Genomic DNA, 22,951 nt, shown 5'->3' on the forward strand with positions numbered 1-22,951 from the left:
AATAAGCGCTAATATATTATCATTTTTTAAGGAAAATAGAGACATGAAAATTAGAACTTCATTCTGTTGTATGGCCTAGCTGCTTTTCAGTAAGTTCTTGACATTAGTTATTCCACAGTGTGAGTTAAGTTTTGGGGTGCATGTTGGCCAGTTAAAGGATACAAACATAGATGACTTATTCGTAAGAACTTAAAACTAAATATGAACACTTAAGGGTTGAGATGAGAATGAAAACTTGAGACTAAAACTGAACATACAGGATATTTGAAGCCACATCTGTTACAATTCATATTTGATAGTTATCTGCATCTTTAGAACAAAGGATGGTGTTTCAGTCTGATAACTACACTGCAGGCCATTGTGGAAAACTAGTATGTTCCAATTAACTGACTAGTTAATGAGCTAGTTACCTGGTAACTTCTAAATAGTTTAAGACAGTGGAGTTATTTGTAAACAAATTACATAAAATTCTAGCTATTAAAGACTTAAGTGCTGCAAATTAATATTAAAGTCACTTCTGTGAGAAATTACTTTCGGATGCTTGGTTCTAATGCTTCCGTTGTGGAGAAGAACTCATGGCTGTGTAACAGTCTCAGAACAGTTATGAAGACTGTCACATTGTAAGAAGTATCAAGTAAAAAAAATTAGAATATTGTCATTAAATAGGATGAAATATTCTCCTGGAATGTAACATTCAAATACTCTTACTCAGAAAATAACAATATGGTTTATAGCTTTATTCTCAGCCCTATTCTAACTGTAAGGAGGGGGGAAGTTTTTTCAAGTCCACCACTTTTCAAGTTGTCGGTTTTATGAATATGATCTGCTGTAAGTAGAACTTGTGCTTTTTACCATGACTGTCATGCATGAAAATATAAGGCTAAAATTCAAAGTATGTTTGTGACTAACAGACTAAAATGGGCTAACTATGAAACATCATATGATGTTTCCTAAAATGAATCAAGGTTTTGAAAAAGCATACTCGAAATACATTGTAGTTGAGCTGTGGTGATGGCTTATGTTCTAGCATATGGCAAATGCAACATAACTTGAACTAGCTTACTGCAGAGATAGCTAAGCTGTAGTAGTTGGCCTTTGGTGTGGACTGATGGATAGTTCAGGTGTGCGCTGTTTTCAGCTTTGTTCAGCAACTTTGTTTTGCTGCAGTAACTTTATTGCAAATAGCAAAATTTAGCTGTTTTTAGAGAGTGCCAAAACTGAACCTCAGCTAACTAGAGATCATACAGTGTCATGGTTCTACAAGTTACGTGCACCAGTAAAAACAAATACTTCAGTTAACATTAATTTCAGGTTTTAAAAACTCTATGTTAATCTTAGTGTGTAGCATGACCAACATCTAAGAAAATACAGCTGATTTTTAGGCAACCTAGAATAAATCTGGTGCCGTATCACTACAACTAATGCTTAGGCAAGTCATACGCATCAGTTTAACGCTGAGACAAGTGTCCAGCACTCTGGTCTAGATACCTTAGAGAAGATGATACCGAACTGATTAAAAGCACTGTGTATAAACTTGCAGTATATAGGAGACTTGATTAAAATGAGTTGAGTCAATTATAAAGTATAGCACCTGTATTGTTTTCAGAAATCAATATTAAGCACATTTTATTGTAACTCTAAGGATAACTTTTCAGTGTGATTAGCTCTTTAAATAACTGAAATGCCCTTGAAATGATGCAAGATAGGTAAGTGACTATGAAATAGCAAAAATGTTCATCTTTAATAATCATTCAGGTTACTCTACAGAGGGAACATACAGGCTGATGTCGGGAGTACAGAAAATAAGACTGAAGTAGTAAATCTTAAGTCAAACTGCTTGCCACCTTAATATTTGACTCAACTGAGCAGATATTATCTAGTAATGGTGAACATGGCACTGCTGTACTGTAGAGCAATCATTTAATTAGCTTATTTGAAGCTAGCAGACAAAGCTGTATGCTCACACCATTTTTCAAATTTTAATTATGAAGCTGTCAAAGAGGATTTATGAAGTTAATGTTTCTTAACAGTTATGATGCTGGTAGTTGTAAAGCTTTTTAACTGCTAGAAAAAATAACTATTAAGTTGAAATGTGTTGTAGGATTGGAATGTAAGCTGAGCAAAAAAATGCATTTGGGCCCAGTGCATTCTTAAGAAATAAAGCTGTATTTTTAATAAATTCTGTTGTGCTCCTAACCTTTATGTTAATACTCTCAAAGTGGAATAGGGAAATAGTAGTAGTTGACAGGGACTAAATGATAGATTCACCAGCTTTTAGTTACAGGAGATGATACATCTTTATAGGGATAGGGAAATACTAAAATGGTGTTTGAAGCTAGAGGCTTTTTTAATATTGGTTTTAAAACACCAATAAGAAGTAAAGAAATAATCTTCACTATTTCTTACTTGTTCAGTGATGTAAAGTTAAACTTGGTTTGTATAGCTGTCCAGCAAAAGCAAGTCATGCTCCTCATGGAGGTGATCAAGTGTTGTTGAAGTTCCTGGCTTAGTCCTGCAGCAATAGGTTTTCCAAAACCAAGCTGTCAGCTTGATATGTGAAAGGCTACTTTCCCTGCCTGCAAGTACACAATAAGGAAGTTGCAACATGAGCTTTTCAGCAGTTGGAAGAAAGGGCTGTTTTTATAATGCCCAGCTACATAGAGTTTAATTTTTAGGTACTTAGCATCTAAGGGAAACTTAGCAATAACAGCAGGTTAAGAAGCAGAGGTAAATATGTCTCTGTGCAAACATACATGTAATACATATAGAGGCAGACACTTTCCATTCCGTAAAATGAGAACTGCAAAGAGAGATCTTGTAATTTCTGCAAAGCCAACTCACTTTTGGATAAGTAATTGACAGCAGGTCCTTGTCTTGCAGAAGGCAAAGAAAGGGATATGGGAGTTCAAGTGTGGATCTTGAATCATGTGGGGTCTGTGTTTTGTTTTTTAAATGGGGAGAACTGGACTTTATCATGGTTTTTGAAGCTAGACAGACTTTGACTGTCTGTATTAATAAACAACAACTAGCCAAGGTACCTTCCCTTCCAAAACTTTGTTTCTGTAATGCTTAAGTGACAAATTTTAGCCAAAGGAGATGTGTGCCAGTATTGAATTTTATTCTTCCTTATTGTAGAGCTGGTCATTTTACCCCTGAAATAACTTCATAGTGGGCTAAATCCAAAATGGTTTGTAGTTTAAAAATATTGTGTTCTCTAGTTGATTTTTACAGTGGTGTGCTTGTTGATACCAAGACAGGACTTAACCTAAGATTTTGAAGCTAGTGGTCTGGTTCTAAGGATGGTCCATCCATCTCTTTGCCCATTCATCTTTCTGACACTTGGCTTCTTGTTGGCTTTGAATTCCCACAGAAGCAAAAATGGGTCCTGGACATTTGAACAAGGATGTACTGCAGGGGGATTGAGTTGGGGGAGATGTAGTGTTTGGGGATATGGGACATATCATGTAGTTGGATGTCTCTACTAAACTTAATTGTAGAAACTCCTCTGCCCAAGGTAAGTGGTTTGTATGGCAAGAGCTGGGAAAACTGTATCAAGAATAGTCTTTTAAGGGAAAAGTAAAAATATCAGACTGAAGTTGTTGGCAGTTGGTACTGACTTTCATGAGAAACATCTGGAAAATAAGTAATAGAGGAAAAACTAAGCATAGTGTATGAGGACCATAGTGCTTTGTTTGAGAAGGCATTAGAGCTTCATTTGAATTAATAAGCAAATCTTGCTTTTCATGGTAGAAAATTATCAAAGCCTTTGAAACAAACTAGGAAAACTTGGCTTCTTTTTACGTATGGAGGGAGCTGATGGGTTTACTCTTTAATACCAGAAAACAAGGTTTTGCTTTCTTCAGTTATGTCTCCTATCCATTTTAATGGGGTAGTAGCTATGTAATAGTAGAAGAAAATTTTTGTGGGTCTTCACTTGTCCTCATCATTACTACAGGGTATATGGAATAAGGATTTGAACAGGGCCCAGAACATAGTAAGAGACAAAAACAGAACTCAAGATGCATTTAATGTAAAAAGAAAATTTTTCAGCATTTCTGCTACTTTCAGCTCCCTAGCATGCACAGATACTTTGATATGTTGTTGTGGTTTGTGCAACAACACAAGCCTACATCAGTGAAAGAGATCAGAGCTGTTAAACATTGGGGCATAAGTAAAATGTTAAAGAAAATAATCAGTAGGAAATTTATGCTTTTGAATAAAGTGGCATTTGAAACAACTTAAAAATGAAAATTATATGCTTAATGTTTTGTGGAAAGAATTAAGAACTCAAAGAAACAGGTATTGGTGATGATGTGAAATGTTATAATTAAACAGCTTGTTGGTATGAAAGACTATAATCTTTCATACCAACAGACAAGAGTGGCATTTTCTTAATTTGGAGGTAGCATTTGAGATGTGATTTGCAAGCAAAATGTTATGGAGTAGAGGTAAGGAACTCTGGCATTCCTAGTCTTAATGTTGTTTTCTATTTGGGAAACTTGCTTGGTGCAGGAACTAAAAACATAAATCTAGTTTTACATTCAAAAAGCTCAGGGTGACATCAGAAGTTAACTTCACATGTTCTTAGTTATAATTGGCCTTATAAACAAGGAGGGACGATTTTAATTTTGCCATTCTTCAACAATAAAAGGTACTGACACAAATAGACAGCAGAAATATTCATGTTGTGTATTCTAGGAATACATATCAACAAACACTGAATTGATACTACATTTGCAATGAATTTAAGATTAATATGTTAACTAATGCAGTTGGACAACCTCACAACTGGTGGATGAAACAGAAGTTTTGAAAGAAAAGCTTTTCATAAAACACTGGTATTTTAATATATTAATAACAGAGTGTAATTGCCACTGTGTTTATTTCGCATATGTGATGGTTAAGCTTGCCAGGATGCAAATACTACATATTTGTGAATGTGTATTTTATATTGTGGATGTGGAGGATGAGGCTTAAGACCTCAGTATCAGAGGGAAGTAGATGAACCATTACAAAGCCAGTTTAAAAAAAAGTGTATATATAGCCTGGAAGACTATATTGCTAGTACTGTCTGAAATTGTATTTTAAGCTAACAAATCTTGTCTAAAGCAAATACACTTTCTAGGAAGAGGGTTTTGAGTTTAACTTCTTGACCTATGGATTTGTGGGACATGGGAACCCTGGTAAACTTGGATTCCTTAATCTCTTCTACTTTGTTAAATTATTAAACTCACTTTAAATCAGTTTTTACTAAAATCATAATCTGAATTCCTCTTGTTCATTTTGGTAGTGCATCTTCCTTGTTCAGTTTCCTGTCTTCTGTCAAATTAATTTCATTTACGTATAGCTCCCTAACAAATCACCACTTTTACATGGTCAGGTAATATAATTATGTGCTTTGAAAATCTGTGTAAAACTTTACTTATTATGTCAAGCTTAAAATGTTGCGTTCAGCAGTGAAGTGCAGTCTGAAGTATGATTTGTAGTGATCATGACAAATGTGGCAATTCTGTCTAGTATGAGAGAATTGTATGGCCGTCTCTGAGTAGTAAGATTAAAAGTCATATTTATGAATCTTTAAAGTTATGATTTGTCAAATAACTGGAAGCTTGACAAATCTCCAGTTCTATCTTATTTCACTTTTTGTGGTGGTAAATTTAGGGTGCCTCTGTAATATGGTAGTAATAGTTCTGTGAATCTTGCTTATGGGCATTTAACTAAATAACATGACATAATGAGCTACTTGGCTGTCCATGTAATATTCTCTCTAAAAGATTCAAGCTATAATAACATGTTTAGTGTTTGTTGCTTTACTGATTTTAAAATTACCTTGCATTTGGCAAGGCAAAAAGCTGGTTTTATTCAGTTTGGCACAGAAATAGAAACTGGAGTTGCATGTAACATTGCAATTAACTGGGTTAATCTCAGGAGGCTTTTCTCAGTGTCATCAGCCCGTCACTTGCAACCTTGTCTTCAATACAGATGCATACATCTCCAGTAGACTTAAAAAATAAAGGAAAAACTGAGTGCTGGAGAAGCCTGGTATCTGGCAATCTCGTTTACTTGCATAACCTGACATGACATCAGTTGATATTTTATATTGAGGAATGAATATGGAAATTTCTTTGTGCATAAGGGATCAAATTGCTTTTAGGAGGAATGCGTAGAAATCATTTTTACTTCAAATGTTCCATGTTTTTTTATTTTAAAATCCTGAAAGCTCCTTGCTCAACATAACTGTTATTTTGAGATTAATACATGCCATTTTTAACTATGCTTCTTTCACTAATACCAAGGTGAAGCTGAGTAAGTTGTATTAATGCAACAAATGTTTTTGGAGAGAATAGCTTAAAAATCAGTAGTTCACGTGCTGTTGACTGAGCACACAACTCATAGTTTTTCATTCTTATACTCAGTGCCCTGAACAATTTCTGAAGCGGGAATTTAATGTGGAATAATTGACTCTATGGCATAATCAATTAATTTGATCCAGTATTTCTAACTGCTGGCTGGAAAGATAGAGGATTGCTTGGGTTTTCCCTAATAGACAGCATTGTTCCATGGGGAGGCAAATAATGAACTATGAACATCTGAGCAGAAAAGCTGCATCTCCTTACTTTGAGGAGGGGAGGATGTCTACTTAAAGATTATTTTTATTTTATTTTCTCACTGTACTTACTATCCTGCTGCAGCATAGCTCAAAACCACAATAAATGAAGCTAGTTCAAAGCCTGTGGAAAGTGTAAGACTTTGTAGTGCCATGAACTTGAGAATGAAAAACTATTCTTGTAGAACATACCCATCAACTTTGCTTTCTTATAAACCCTTAACTGATTTAGCTTGCATTGACATTCTGTGCCTTTTCTGTGTCTTGTCTACTTCTTTGCTCTTTCCATTAGATCCTCCTACTACTACCACTCGACTGCCCACGGTTCCCTGGCATCCTTCGACTGATGGCATCACAGGTTTAGCAACAGAACCTAGAATAATAGATTTCCCAACATCAACCTTGCCAGCAATGCAGGAAGACACTTGGGGTACTGTCATCGGTAGTGCGGTGGGTGGGGCTCTCTTCCTCATACTTGTCAGTGTTCTGGTTGGAATTATCTGCTATAGGAGAAGACGGACGTTCCGTGGTGACTACTTTGCTAAGAACTACATTCCACCGTCAGATATGCAAAAAGAGTCTCAAATAGATGTTCTTCAGTCAGATGATGTGGATTCTTACCCTGACAGTATAAAAAAAGAAATAAAGCATCCAATGAACAGCTTAATATCTAAAGATTATTTAGAAGACCCTGAAAAACCAGAGTGGAACAATATAGACAATATTAACAGGTACCAGGAACGTTATGAAAGACCAATGGATTACTATGAAAGTGGAACATTGGGAATGAAGTATATGGGTGGTGAATGTTACGATGACAATGAAGAAGACTTTGTTTCTCACATAGATGGCTCGGTAATATCTCGGAGGGAGTGGTATGTGTAGTAACCACTGAAAACTAAACGTGTACCTACAGTTCATTTCATTGGCTGATCACTTTCAGATTGTTTATACTTACACAAGAGGAGGAATAAACTTTTTGAAACTGATTTTTTTTGAAGGTTTTTATATTGTGACTTGACAAATGGAAATACTGAATCTGGGGAAAATGTATTTGAGCTGCTTTTTTTCCCAATGCTGTACTACTGTTTAAGATTTGAGTTTTAATCCAGAGTGCTTATATTGGTCTATGTCAGAGGTAAAAAAGGCTAAATTAAAGTTGCCATTCAAAATTGTTTAAGAGTAAAAAGTGGCTGTCTTTGGCTCTCTGATTTAAAACAAAGTTTACCTAAGGCAATGATCAAATATAATCTTTTGGGGCATTTACTTTGCAGATTAAGTGAATTACTGCAATCTAGATACCATCCATGGTAAACTTAATGCTTCTGTATAGCAAATACTTTACCAATTAAAATGAGTTACAGCAGAATCAAAGCTTTATTTTTAGGTTTTTCTGCACAAAAATGAATACCTCTTAGCATTTTAATGAGCCTTCTTGTAACTATGTACTTAAGAGAAGTCATTGCACTGAAAGTAACTTATGAACAAGATTTTGAGGAGTAACTGTGTAAACAGCTCAAAGACTTGTCTTTGAATAAGGTGAAAAATTATTTTTTATAGTCATTGATTTCTAAAGCTTATGCTAGTGTGTGTATATATACATACAGTAAGATATTTTGTTAGGCCTGTAATTGGCAGGATGTCAAAACTTATTAATGAATACAAGACTCTCTTTGCAAGTACACAGGGTACAATTTGAGAGACCCATTTCTGAGGCTTTGTGGGAATCTTACTATTGAATGTGAAAGCTGGAGAATTGGACACAACTAGGAAGAAAACTCTAATAGATTTCTAAGCTGGAGACTAGTGCGAGTTTGCTTATTTTCCCGGGTGCCAATAAACATTAAGCATGCTAAGACATGTCAAAGCATCTGCCAGAATTTTTATGACCAGAAGTTAAAACAGCGGTTTTACGCTGCTTCTGAATAAGTTACAATGCTTGCTTTGAAGAGGGTAACTAGAATTTCAGATTATTAGTAGGGAAGTGGACACTTGCATTGCTACTTTGTATAGTGAAAACACTCTCCGATGGTGCAACTACAGAATCTATGAACAGGAGTTTAGATAAATTGTGCAGTCTCTGTACTGCAGTGGATTTGTTTTCCCTACAAATAATCAATACTGATTAAACAACATGGTCATGTTCTTGTTCTTTAAAATGACATTGTATGTAGGACATCTCATTTGACATCTGAAGTATTTCTACTTTGTTTTGAGCAGGTTCACCAAACTAATTCTGCTGATTATGTAGGGAGGAATGAAATAACTTTAGATGAATTATAGAACAATGATAAATTCATAATCAGAATAGTAGATCCTTTGAAGTGCCATTTTTAAGTGTTTAGCTTGAGAAAATGAAGCTGATAAGGCTATTAGTATTTGAAACCTGGAAAGGAAAAAATGTCTGCTACCTTTGAAATGAAATAGGCTGCACAATTACAGCTGCTTCATGAACATTCATGCTGGAGGTTCTTTTCTATCCTCATGGTCTTTGGTGGCTTACAGCATTTAGAGCTTCACAGAAATAGTTGTATTGAGCGTTGTAGACAATACACTGTGATTGCTTATGACTGCATGTCTTTAAAAAAGATTAAGACAACAGCTTTATTTGAAATTCAAATGGAAAAGCATCCCTGAACAACTTAAGTTCACATTTGGTTTAATGGAGTACTGATACATGATTGACCAAAGTCTTGAGAACAATAGCAAATGATATTGTGTGTATCTGTAGTTTGAGTGCAACCACAAGGAAAGAGTTAAATTTCTAGTAGAAGGTTCTGATCCAAATTATTTCTGGAATAAAGAGATCATACCTCTCTTCAAATAAAAAATACTTGATATATCATCTTTAAAAGATGGTGTTACTTGGAAATAAACATAACCATAAACCTGTTCTCCACATGGGATATCTTGCTTTTGTCTCTGTGGATTTTTTGTTTTGATTTTTAAATATATATATATATTTAATTCCTATGGGTTAAGAAGTTGAAATGTTTTGGAGTTGAAGTTGATAATAGGGATAGGACTTACGTGTGTTGCAATGTTTTGTACATTATGTCTGCTGTAAAAAGAATTGATTGTAAGTACAAATGGCTGTTGTGTGAATAAACTTTTTGTTACATTCTGGAACATAGGTAGTGTTCAAAAATGTTTGACAGATATATTCTTAAAATTGAAGATGAAAAAGCAAAATAAAACCAGAGGCTGGTAGAAGGAACTAAAGTATTTAAGCTGTTAAAGTTTAATAGCTTTAGCATTTCCACTTGGAGATGCTAAGCTTATAAAACAAGTGTCTTTAGAAACTATTTTGAAAAGTATGAACCTTGAGAATGATAAACAGGGGTAATTGCTGTCCAAACAGTTGCACTTTAAGCACAGCTGATACACTGTCTAGGATTCACATTCTTTAAAAAAAAAAAAAAAAAAAACCCACTTCTCATTTTTTGTTTTAGTTGCTGTAGCTCTGCTTTAACCATATTTCTTGGGAGTGAATCAATTCCCATATATTTCTGACCAGCTGGTGGTTAAAATGCTGTGTAGCTGGCACCATGCATCTCAGGTGCTCTGGCTTGTTCAGCTTGGCATGGTAGTCTGGGTTTCTGATCGTTCCTCTGGTTAGACTGATAGAATTCTTGTGCCTGCTTTTTGCCAAAGGAATTCAAAAAAGCAAATTAAGTGAGCCCTGTGGTAATGGCACTTCAGTTCAGTTCCTATATGTTACTACACTTGCTGGGATATCACTGTTTCCTGATGTTCCGAGGTAAATGGGTGGCTATTGTCTTGCCCAAAATGGGATTCAGAGGCTGAACTTTCAATGAAAATATAATGCTTCATGTTGTTACAACATTATAGCAGAATTTACCAGAAAAAAAAGGCACTGTAAAGTTAGTACGGTATGAAACAGTCAAGAAACTCTTCTGGTGTAATCACAAGACCAAAGCATCTTCATGAATTGTGGACCTAACAGTGTATATTGGTTACCTGCAACTTTCTCATTTAAACAAGAGGGCACCCAGTGTAAACTATACTTAAGCCAATTAAAATGCATTGGTTAAGTGAGCCTTCCACTGATTTGTGTGCCCATTCTTCAGGAGAAAATGGGAATTGTGATTCTTACGTATATAGACTGGTATCTGACAGACAAATGGAGCTTATGCCGAGAAAGCTGTTCTGTAAAATGGAACAATGATCACTGAAGGTGGTATGTGACATTGATCTTCTGGAGTGAATTAGCTTCCTGCATGTTGTTAATCTATGACTTTATCCCTTAACTTTAAGAAAGTAACAAAAAATGGCTATTTCTGTTTTGTTCAATCTACTTAAGCATACCTGCATGAGTCATCCCAGGGGAGTATTGCTGTCAGGTCTTTCACATGCAGTGAGACGAGAGGAATCCCTTTATCAAATTTGAAATAAGGTGGTTTGGGGGTTGTGGGGTTTTGGGGTGGCTCTTTTTCTTTGGTTTTGGGTTGTTTTTTCTTTTTCCAAATTGAGGGGTGAGAAAAAGATGCCTTTGCCCAGCTTTCCAGCATACAGGCAGAACAGCATTAGAATTATGAGTAACTGATAAAACAGATTGGATAATGGTTTTGGTTTTTTGACTTGTGAATAGAATATATAGGTGGAGAGGCTCCTAAAACTTCCTCTGTTAAGAGATTAAATAAAGGATGGTTGTGTGGCATTTAGATAAACACAGCATATTATTATTTCTGAAGGAAAATAGCTGAAGTAAACTGCATTAGAAATATGTAACAAATATAGAGCTCTGTTAATTTTAAACTCCTTTGCTGTTAGCTTTCTGATCCAGTAATCAATGTGGATCAAAGCATAACTTCTGTATGCTACCTACATTTTACAGGTAAAAGCTTTAGTGAAGCTAATGTGAATTATTCCAATTGTGCAACTTCTTGATAAGCCTTTTGTCACAAGTTTGAAACACTGAGATTGATGATACTGAATTAAAATATGCTAACAGGTTTCACAGCTTTGAGATTTAAAACTTTTTGAGTTCCTAGTGTAGTGAAATGGGTGACCTTTAAAAACTGGCAAGTGTGTTAGTTCAGTACGAGAGTTGTTAAACATTAGATTTGACAATGCTGAGGTCAAAAGAAAAATGCTTTAAACAAAAAAAAAACAGCTTTTCTCCTCTCTTGTTAAAATTTATTTATAAAAATGACTGTTTCTCGTAGCTTGAAGTGTGAAGTCCTAGAGATAGATGGTCCTAGGGGTTGCTTTCAGTGTAAGCAAAGTATTAGCGAGTTTGCATGTTCATTGCTCCTAGTAGTATATCTTTTTTTTCCCCCTGATTTTGGGTTTCCCTTTTTCCTTTCTGTACACTTCAGTGGCTTTAAAGAAAGATTGTCAATAAAGCCATAGTTGTCTAGCTTTTTGATTTAACACCTCATTTGCTCATGTAAGTGCAAAGTGTGTTCTGTAACTTCATGTTGCCTTGAAATCGAAAATAAAAGCATGCAGCTAGTATTTATTAAAAGTAGTCAATGAAATTTTTGAAATTATATTAATGATTCATGAGCTCTCTCAGTTTTTTTAATTGGGTGACCAGAGCCAAGACTGCAAGAGTGCTAGTGCAGGACAAGGCTTTCTGCTTGGTCATGGAAGGAAGAAACATTTCTCAGAGCACTGCTGAAATAGCTTATCTGAGTAATGAAAGTATGTGAACTTCTTAAAAGTGTAATCTATGCTATCACATTGCAGATGTGCCATTTAAGCAGACATCTTCTGTTGCTGTAGCAGGGGCTGTGATTGGAGCAGTCCTTGCTCTTTTTATCATTACCATCTTTGTGACAGTGCTGCTGACCCCAAGGAAAAAAAGGCCACCCTATCTTGACAAAGTGTGAGTATGTGTTGGATTTTTTTTTTTAATTGAAACCAATATGCAGAAAGTGTTTGTTATATACAGGAGTTTAAATGTCCGAGTTTCCTTAGCAGCTGTTCAGCTGTCATAATTTCAAGACTGTATTTTCAGAGTAGACAAATGTAAAATCACTTGCATCTTTGAGAAAGAAATGAGGAAGCTAAGAATGACTTCCGAGGTAATATAATTCTTTATATCTTGGGAAGTTTGGGTTTTTTTTTTTTTAAAGAAAACTGCTTATTGATTGAACTGGAGGGTGGAGGAGAGGTCCATCTTGACTGATGCCACAGACTACTAGTTTATCATAACTGTAGGTCTAACACGAGAGCAAATTGATCATGCTTTGCAGAAGTGAAAGTCCACTAAGATTTATCCTGATACGTGTGTAAAATGAAGCAAGCACCCACAGACATATGTACTTAGAAAGGACTGACTTAATGTGCTTTCTGGAATACCGGTTGTTTCTTCAAGTCTCTGGTGCAGACATGCGGTTTACTTTTTTAAGCATCCAATATGGTCAAACAAAAACAAGCAAACAAAAAAAGTCTGGAGAGATTTTGTCAAAGTGGATGATGTCTAGACCCTGTTTGGAACATGCATAAAAAGTGATGATGGCTTTGAATATCTGTAAATATAATGTCTTTTCACACATGCCGTATGAAGTTAACAGTTAAACTGAATGAGAAATGAAAATGTCTGTCATGTCTGTATATACTTAATGAGGAGTAGGGTAAAATACTTATAGCATTTAGCATAAAATAAGTTTCAGTATTTGAATCTTTTGAGCTAGCAAGATGAGTCAAGTGTTTTCTTACAACTGAGCAGTTTCTAGCATGGTTAGAAATACTGTTTTCCTGTTTATTTCTCTTAAATTCTATAGCTGAAGCGTATTTATATGAATAGTCTTAACATTTTAATTCTTTTGTAACCATTTGCTTTTACTGAGAAAGTTACAATACAGAAGTCTTTCATGTAATAATTGATTATAAGGCTTTCTTGAAGGCTTTTCAAAGAAAGGCTGTTGTAGTAAATGTTGCTCAAACTGTATTTCATAACGTAGAAATGATGATAGATACCAGTAGTCCCTAATCCTACTTAGTTGGAGGGTGTGGGGACTTCAGTCTACTTAATACCTTATAGGATAAATAATAAATTATAAGCGGTGCTTTTCTACAAAGAGTGCATGGCCAAATTATTGCCAGTGGTGGGACTGAAAGATGTGTGTCCCTGAGTGTGAGTGTTGGGTGATTTGGCAACTAAGATAAATAATACCTAACTGACTATTCAGTTAGATTTCAGAAACATGGCATGTCATATTTCATTCTTTCTTTACTACAGGATTGATCTTCCACCCACTCACAAACCATCCTCACGTGAGGAGGGAGCATTCTCTGTACCACAGAAGGAAGCTATGCTTCAGGTGAGTAAGTGGTTATATATATCTTAATTGAGGTAGGAAAAGTGTTAACTTTCCATTATTATGTTTATTTAGTCTGATTTTGCTTTCCTGGTAATGTATGGAGTTTTTTGATTGTTGATTCACAACCAAGAGGCTTCCCTACATATGTGATATCTGAATCTGATGTCCTTGGTGTTAAAGTCATCCTTAAAGGTCAGGAAACTGGTAGATAGATCGTTTTTGTATCTCTAATAGTGTTTGACAGACTCTGCTCCTCTTGAAGTAGAAAAAGCCATAGTTTAAATTCTGTGGTGATTAAGAGAATATACATAGCTTTATAAAACAATCTTCATATGAGGGAACAAATATACTTGGTAAACTTAACAAGTGACTTCAGCATTATCATCTTCCTTGTTAGTTACAATTGCTATTCTTTTAAGCTATTGAGTTTTGAGTCGTGGGGCTATATTGGATTTTGGGCTTTAGCGTGCCTAATTTACCAAAGTATGGTTTTGATTCCCAGTGAAGATCACTAAATCACTTTTAAATGCTTGCAATTATGTAACTTCTAATTTTATCTTTTTGCTTGAATTTATCAGCAACAAAAGACTCTGTACTAATTCTGTGACAAGTAATTGAATTTTTCATATGCTTTCATGGGTAGCTTCATGTGATCTACAGTAATGCTGTCCAAACAAGACAGCAATAGGCAATGAAGTTCCTTATCAGCATCTAGTGTTTGTGTGAGAGTAGTCTGATATAACAGGGTCACAGAGGTGATACGCTGGAAAGCTAATTCTAGCAAATGAGACAGAATAAGTGGGGAGCGAGGAAGGATAGGGCTGCCCTTCTTAGCTACAGCATGGCTTTGCACTGGATTAGGCTGCCTGTGAAACTCCAGGTGAATTCAGAAGGCTTCTTTTGCACTAGGCGACACAGAAGGGACCTGTTTATGGGAGGCAGCTTCAGTTAACAGCACTGATTATTACACTTCATATAATAAACCAGTCTGTGAAAATTATAGATCCTGACTATAGCTCCTAAAGTGAGGTGTTGGTTTTTTTTTTTTTTTGGTATCTATTAAAACAGTCAGTCTGATTTTTAGATTTCTGCTTACACTGAGGAAAACTTTAATCACCTATCAGTGAAAATTAGATTGTAATTGTTCTTAATGGGATTTTTGTTCCATCTTCAGTACTTTGTATAAATAATGTGATTGTAACCACTGATGTGCTGAATTAGACTGAGGTAATTCAGGCAATTATTTGTTTGTAACAAATACTGGTTTTCCAATACTCTGTACCTTTGCAGCTTTAAGGACCTATAGAAGCCTCTTTTTTTTCCTGATAGAGGGATGCTCTAGGGAAAAAAATGTTTACCCATCTTCAAAGATGGATTTTGATGGAGTAATGCTGAAAATATTCTTGTAGATTTCCTTCATGTGATTGCTGGTTACTAAAGCTCACCAAATATGAGTTGCCAATAAAAGCTTTCCTCCTTCTCATGAAACTAATGCATGAAAAGAATACTGTGTATTACAAATATTACATTGAGTAATACTTGTTAAAATTGTTGCTGAATGAAGCAAGAAACTTTTGAGATCCATTGCTACTTTTAATAGCAGCCTGATGATTATAACATTATGGAGGTATAAAACAGTTGGCAAAAAGCATAATAGGTTTTTGTCTTCTGATCTTGAAGGTGGTATAACACCTAAGATGACACAAAAGAAACGATGCTTTTCTGTGCTAACTATGTAGTAACTCTTCTGTCACTACGATACTCGACAAATGTGATATTGATGAATCATGCTTCTGCTAATACATCCCTATGCTTTAAGTATTATGGTAAAAGATTATCTTGCTTACAGAATCAGAAGATATGGACTATTTTGTTATTTGTGCGTCTGTAGTGCTGCTAGATGGCAAAATGACAACAAAAGGAAATGCAATTATTTAGCCTTTACAGGGCTACTCAAAAACTGTATACCTTATTGTTTTCCTCTTCTGAACTCTGCTATCTTTGAATTCTTTCTTGATTTTGCTTACTGTGGCTTCTGTTTGTGAATACTTAAGAACTAAGAAAAGCTGAAGCTGACTATAGTCTTTGTTGAACATACAATAAAATGTTTTATCTAAATATATTTTGTAAATAGAGAAAAGATCCTAAGCAGACTGAATCAAATACTCATTTCCCTCAAGCTGGATAAATGGAGTTTTAAGTTGTTTTGGGAAAGGGAGGAGAGATCTAGTTCTCTTTCAGGCTAGATGTTAACTACGCTTTATTTTCAAATAATGGATTTTGGCATAACATTGTCAGTGTACCTGTTCTTTTTCTCTTCTGTGGAACTCTAAAACTGAAAAGAACTGGAGCTGGAGGCTGAGTCTTCCCAGCTGATACTACCTATAATCAATATGTACTCTCTGTTATGCTTGAGGCAAGGGCTTCTGGTTTATCTAATAGAAATGTCAAAATACTAGCTTTAGTCAAGAAGTGATTGGTTGCATTGTTTTGGTGTAATAAGCCAACACCTGAATAGCTGTAAAGAGGTAAAAGCAAGTTAGCAGCCTCTCACTATGTTTGACTAAAAGTCTGTACTAGCCACATAATTTATGTTCCAAATGCTGTTTGAACTGCATTGTCTAGTCATAAATGAGAAAATGAGAAGCATGCTGGTGAGCCTCTCTGTAGATGGTTCAGATGCAGGCTTCTGGTTACACTGAAAGAACTTCAGGTGAAGTGTTCGCTGCATTGTCAACAGCAATAGATGGTCAAATTCAGTCTGAGTGGAAATGATAGGCTGCACGAAGGTGCAAAGTAAAGGAGAATGAACTTAAATGGTGTCTTCTGCAAACTCACAATAACTGAGGATTGAAAGTGGATTGATTCAATTTAAGCTGATTCTGGTAAGTTGTTACATGTATTATGCAAATTTCTAAATCATCTGTACAGTTATTGTTCAAATATGCACAGCAGCTTTTTTTGGTCTTGTGAAGTATTCCAAATGCAACTGAATAAGCTGAAATTCTCCTGTTTGTGTTCCAGCAGTCAATAGTTAACTAGTTTTTACCCATATCTGAGTAGATGGGTGTTGATATGAAAATGAGGGGGGATGTTGTAGACATTTGATAGTACTGGATAGCCAATGTCTTTCATAGTTACTCCTTCAGACCTGGAAGCTTTAAGTAAATGTTAGTGTTTATGTGCTAATGTTAAATAGTAAGCTACATATATGTAAAAGTACTATGTAACTGAGTACTCATAATAATTTCTCTATACTGGTATTTGCAGATACCCATTTATGTATTCATGTGAATCACTTAGGAATTGAGAAGAACTGGTTCCCTTCTGGCCGTAAAAGAGTGAGGCAGAAGTTCAAAGCATAGGAATATTAAGTGGAACAAAGAAAAAATGGCAGTGTAAACAGTTGTATTTACTATGAAGACTTGTAGGTTCATCTCTTTCAACTTTTTTAGCAACAAAGCTATTGCTTTTGTCTGGGTGTTTTTTTTAATAATCATTGTCATGTAAATACTGTTCTGTTACTCAACTATTTTTTGCATGTGATGTGAAAGAGCAGCGAGTAGCCTAAAGGTTATGTCCTTGGTGAGAGAGGGATCTCTGCTTGTCAACTGAGTTTTGAGGCAAATCAAGAGGAAGTTGAGCAATGGAAGAATTCCAGTGGCTTAAAGAGGAATTCCTCTGTTGCATATTTATAAAAGGAGTGGGAGGGGGGCACTAATTCAGGCAATCCTTTGAATTGTTAGAGTTAATTTCACTATATTTCAAAGAATATATTGATAAGAAGCAAACCTTCTGTACTTGCCTAGAAACATGACTGAGATGGACAGTCTTTGACATTGTGAAAGAACTGAAGTTATTTCTAGCTTGATAGGTACTTCTGAAGGAAAGAGGAAAAAATGTTTTGTATAATGCATTGCATGAATGTTCAGAGTTCAAGACATTCACAAATTAATAAGGCTTTTTTGTAGCAACAGAAATAAAAGTGGAGAAGGGAAATACAGCCCCATAGGTAATTCTAGCCATGAGAAGACTGACTTTAGACTTGCAACTTGTAAGAATACCTCGCATACTTAGCTAAGCAACCTGGTCAAACACTAAAGCTCTTTAATGGTAATATTTGTATTCCTATTCAAAACAGGAAAGAAGATGGTGAAATTGTATTAGTACAGTTAAAAGCATATAACACCATTTACTGAATGATTAAATTTCAGGATCAAATTTGAAAAGATGACCCACAGTACTCTTAAACCTAGCATACTATTGATTCATTTATAGATCATGGCTCTCTTGCACTCCTAGTTCTTTTCCTAATGGTCTTAATACAGATGGGAACGTCTCTTCCTTGATGAAAAAGGAAGCATTATTGTTATAATTTGCCTTAGACTGAAGAGCTGTTTAGGCAAACAAGATTGAATGGAAGGAAGCACAAAATGTGCATAGACGAACTCATCTATATTGATGAAGGATCTTACAATGGAAAAAAAAAATTAACCGGATAGGGACTAGAATGAGGCACAAGTTTTTATTAGTGGATGCTTTTGTAATGGGATTTCTAAATTGGAAAGTATGTGAAAATGTAAGATGAAGATGTTGGTGAGATAATTGGTTTAGGCTTTTAAAGAACTGCTTGAGAAGGAGTATGTTTAGAGTAAAACTCAATGCTTTTATGAAACTCTGCAAAATCAAGCATTTTATTATTAATATTTATAATTATTAAATAATTATTTATTATTAATGTTTATAATTACCAAGCACTGGAAGAGGCTGCCCAGGGAAGTGGTTGAGTCACCATACCTGGAGATATTTAAAAGATGTGTAGACGTGGTGCTTAGGGACATGGTTTAAGTGGTGGACTTGGCAATGTTCGCCTCCTTGTGTGGTGAATTCATGCTTTTAGCTCAAGCATGAAAGATCAATGTCTCCTGATAAGCACTAAATCGCATATTCTCAGAATTTATCTACAGATCACATTCTAAGACTTGAGGAGCAAAAGCAGCATGACTTCAAGGGCGGGGGAAAAAAAACCCTTTTAATGGAATTACAAAACAGAAAACATCACAAACAAAACTCTGAAGAATAGGCCTGTGAAGACAGTGGAAAAGAACTGTTGGAGGAGTAGGGAAAGTAGAAAACATTGGATGAGTTTTCAGCTTGTTTCACAATGAATTTGCAGGTCATGTTAAAAGTTGGGTAAGTCAAAATTCCTTCAAAAGTTGAACTAAGTAAAGAATGTGGAAAAGTAAAAAGTGAAGGGGAAGGAGGAGAAAAGAATGAAATGTCACTTGAGATTGGTGGGGTTTCTGCTCTAAGACCAGTAACTTATCTACTTCGTGTTGTTGCTACCACTGTGAGGCTATTGGGAAAAGTGTTCCAAATTACAAAATGGAAACAAATGTGCAATTGTGCAAAAGCTATTGTTGTAGCCTGTTGTGCCCCTATACTACTAGCTAAGTGTGGCATAGAGGGAAGAACTTAATTAGGAATGATGGTACCATAGTGTAAGCTGTATCCTAAGTCATAATTCTCAGATAGCATTGCTTGGTACGATTACAATTGGACATCCTTTAACTCAGGCAGTTGGTGATTAACTGCATGTTTGTTACTGAAACAGGCGACTTCCAAAGTTACTCCATCATAATGGTGACAAAAAATTTTGGAAAGGAAGGGAGGTTTTGAATCTCTGGTATTGGCTCTTGATAATTTCATAAATGTATCAATCTACTACAATATTAGTTCAATACATGCAGACCTCTGTTTACATTGCAGATTTAACCAGTAGCTGTTTTCAGACATGTGCATTTAATATTCAGGAAAAGATTTATTTATGTTTGTCTTGAATGAGGCTTTAAATTCAAAGCCGCTTACTTATTCAAACTTTTTTTGCTACTGAACAGGAGGGGGAAAAATTCCTAGTCTGTAATGTCTCATTTGTCTGAAGGTCTAGAATGGGACAGCTAGTTATATTTGTTCTTCTGTTTTCTCCCCATTGTGCCACTAGGCACTACTGTAACTGTAAAAATATTGAGTATACACTATTTTTAGTGAAGTGTTACTTCCCCAAAAGGTTTAAATAACAGATAAATTAGTTAGGATCAAAACTGGCCCCTCTGACAGTGAGCTGGCTCAATTGTAGGAAGGTTTTCTACTCATGAGGAAGTGGTTTTAGTTGTGCTAAATCTTCCCTGGAAAAAATACTTTCATTTGCAGAGATGCAAATGTATAGTTGCAGTACAATTTTTGTTTTATAAAACTAAGGTTAAGAAGAAAAAAAAGTGCAACACTTAGATACTGTCTACCACTTTTTATAAAGTTTAAAACAGTAAATGCCTAACAAATAACTGGGTTCCTTGGGATTTGAAAATATGCATTCAAGTGTGTTCTCTAACGTGTGCAGTGTATTTATTAGATGGAGCCCAGAAAAAGGGCAAGGAAGCATTTCTTCCTGAAATGGGTAGAACTTTGTCTCCCAGATATAATCAAATTAGAGGTAAGTATATAAACATAGACAAAATGACAAGTTGTGTTTTAACTAATGGTTTTGTAAATAAGTTAATTGAGTTTTAGTTCAGCTGTTTGGTCTGTTTGGAAGGTTTTTGTATTGCCTGTCCTCTTGAGGGTATGGTGCTCTGCTCTTGTTTTGTGCTTTGGTTGTTTGTTTAGGGGAAAATCAGTGAGGCAGTTCCAGGCCTGGGCTCTTTTGCTTAGTCCAACTTCTGACTGATTTTGCATGTTCAAGATGTGTATGTAAGCTGATCAGTGCTGTAACTACTAATTGCATGGAAATATTCAGCAACTTCATGTATGCGGGCAGGTGTTGAAAATGATGAGCTATTTGACTTAAGTAATGAAGAAAAAATTATATCTGACTCTTCGTAGTCTGAGTAGGTTTATTATGAACTGTACATTGTTTGTATTCTGTTCCGATATGAACGCTGTTACGGAAATGAACTCTTCTTGGTATGATTGTTAGCCTTGATCGATGATTTTTCTTCATGCTGTTGCTCTTAATGTAGTGCAATTGCTCTCTCTTTTTGGAGATAATTACAGGCACCATAAGTTTTTGTCTGCTCTTTGTCTTCCATTTTGTCATATCTTATAACTGTTAAGACTGTGTCTGCTTGTCCATAAAGCTTCACCTTTCAAGTCATCACTCTGATATCCAGACCAGTGACTGCATAACCTCAAGGTACAAGTTTGTTCTTTGGCTATACCCGAGCCTGTTGTCTTGTTATGTTGTCTTGTTAAGCTGCTGTAATGTTATTTCAGCTTTTTGCCTACTTGGTCACCTTGAGGTTGCTGATGGCAAAGCAATGGTAAAGCTGTGAAATTGGCTAGTGACAGACTGGAGGCAAAACAAGCAGTATTAAGCTGCAGAGTTGTCTGTTTTCTGAATAAATCTGATACCTAGTCATTGAAAGCTCCCTATACTTGACCCAGATATACATAGTTTTATGTTACTATGAAGAAAACTTCTTTTACTTACCTTCTTTACACAGCATAAACAGGAAATTTTTGTTTTCCAGGAGTTTTGCTATCTTTTCCAAAACAATCCCAGAGGTTGGTAGAGGGTTGATTCTTTGTTTAGAAAGAAGATAACTGAGGGAGGAGCATGGATTGGAGGTCTTGAGCTTGACAGAGTAAGCTTTAAGTTGGGGGGAAAAACAACTTCTCAGTTGAGAAATGCTGCTAGTGAGTCATGAGTCAAGCAGTAAAAGTCCCCAGATCCTGCTAGGGTGACACTTGAGCAAAATCTGGACACTTTTTGTCTCTTGTTGGATCAGTGTGGTAAATTGCTCAGACAAACATCTATTGTTGTTATCCAGCAGCTGCTGAATTTAGCAGTAGTCTACCTTTTGAGACTGGACCAAATCTCCACTTTAAACACTGAGAATATCAGAAGGTATGCAGGGCACTTTAACAATGTTTATCATGATTGGTACATGACTAATGACTGAAGGAAACAATTAACCATTCTGAAATAAATATTGAAGGACATGGTGTTCTTCCTACCAAGTGAAGGACCATTTTGAAGAACAAATCTACTTGCTCTCCTTTAGCTAAGAGCGGGGGGGGGGGGAACCAACATCGAAACCAAACAAAAAAACCTTATTTGCAGAAATGAGATTTTTGTGTTAGGTATTAGAAAAGCTTGCTAATAAAAGAACAGAGAAGATACTAGGTTGCCTGGGAAAATTATTTGTGGTCCAAGCTGCTTTTGAATGGTATCTCCAAACAGTGTTCACCCAAGACTGGGTGATTCTACTTCAACCAAATGTCTGGGTGAACTCTGGCAGAAGTTCCTTTCTGCCATGTTCTTCTAGCTTGCTTCCAAGAGCACAGTAAGAGTGCTGATTTATATGCCAGTAGAGCTGGTTTTCTAACAGAATCTACCAATAAATGTTACTTCCTCTATATATGCATGTTAACCATACATTGTTAAGTATAGATAGGCTACATGTAGCTCATTTTTCTTCAGGTGTATACAGTGGGCAAGATTTCCATCTGGTGTTATTTCTTAAAGTTAGATTACTTCAGCCTAGCTGGTTATGAAGCATTAATGTACTTGAATATGGTTTTGGTTGCCATTAATATGTAAAGTGTATGCTAAATAAGCCACAACTATGTCGTCCTTACAATATCAGGAGTACTAATAACGACCAACTGTTCCAGATGTAATAGCGTTGACAAGCTAGAGAAGCTTTCTATTTTCTATCTAGAAGTTATGTGTCTTCAGTCTTTAAAACATATATATATTCTAATGGACAGGAGTAACATCTACATTATGTACATCTTTTATGTACTCGTAATTTTACTGATATGCGTTTGTTCTCTCAACTTGAGGGCTAACGCAAGCACTTCTGTCAGGCCAAAGCATAGTCACACTGTTGGGAATGTTGGTGTTTGCCACGTGTTCAGGCTCAATGTATGAGCTTATAAAGCTGTCACAAAGCCCCAGTACATACGTGAACAATTTTGTTAGGAAATGTAAGAGGTATGCGTAGGGCAGAGAGCAATGACCATCTGCTACCTGAGAACCTCTGTTTTT

General features: G+C 35.7%; 1 protein-coding gene across 2 annotated transcripts in view; it reads left to right on the forward strand.

The window, feature by feature from the left end:
• The window catches only part of NECTIN3 (nectin cell adhesion molecule 3), a 69,588-nt gene that overhangs the window by 41,749 nt on the left and 4,888 nt on the right, over nucleotides 1–22,951 (forward strand). The window contains exons 6-7 of one of the 2 annotated variants that reach the window (XM_075515103.1): nucleotides 12,323–12,461; nucleotides 13,821–13,902. In XM_075515103.1, the coding sequence (XP_075371218.1) occupies nucleotides 12,323–12,461; nucleotides 13,821–13,902 (221 nt within the window). Of the gene's footprint in view, nucleotides 1–6,899; nucleotides 7,597–12,322; nucleotides 12,462–13,820; nucleotides 13,903–22,951 lie in introns of those variants that run through there. The other variant, XM_075515094.1, reaches the window with a different exon arrangement.

This window comes from Mycteria americana, chromosome 1 (genome assembly GCF_035582795.1).
Source record: "Mycteria americana isolate JAX WOST 10 ecotype Jacksonville Zoo and Gardens chromosome 1, USCA_MyAme_1.0, whole genome shotgun sequence".
In the NCBI taxonomy this organism is placed as follows: domain Eukaryota; kingdom Metazoa; phylum Chordata; class Aves; order Ciconiiformes; family Ciconiidae; genus Mycteria; species Mycteria americana.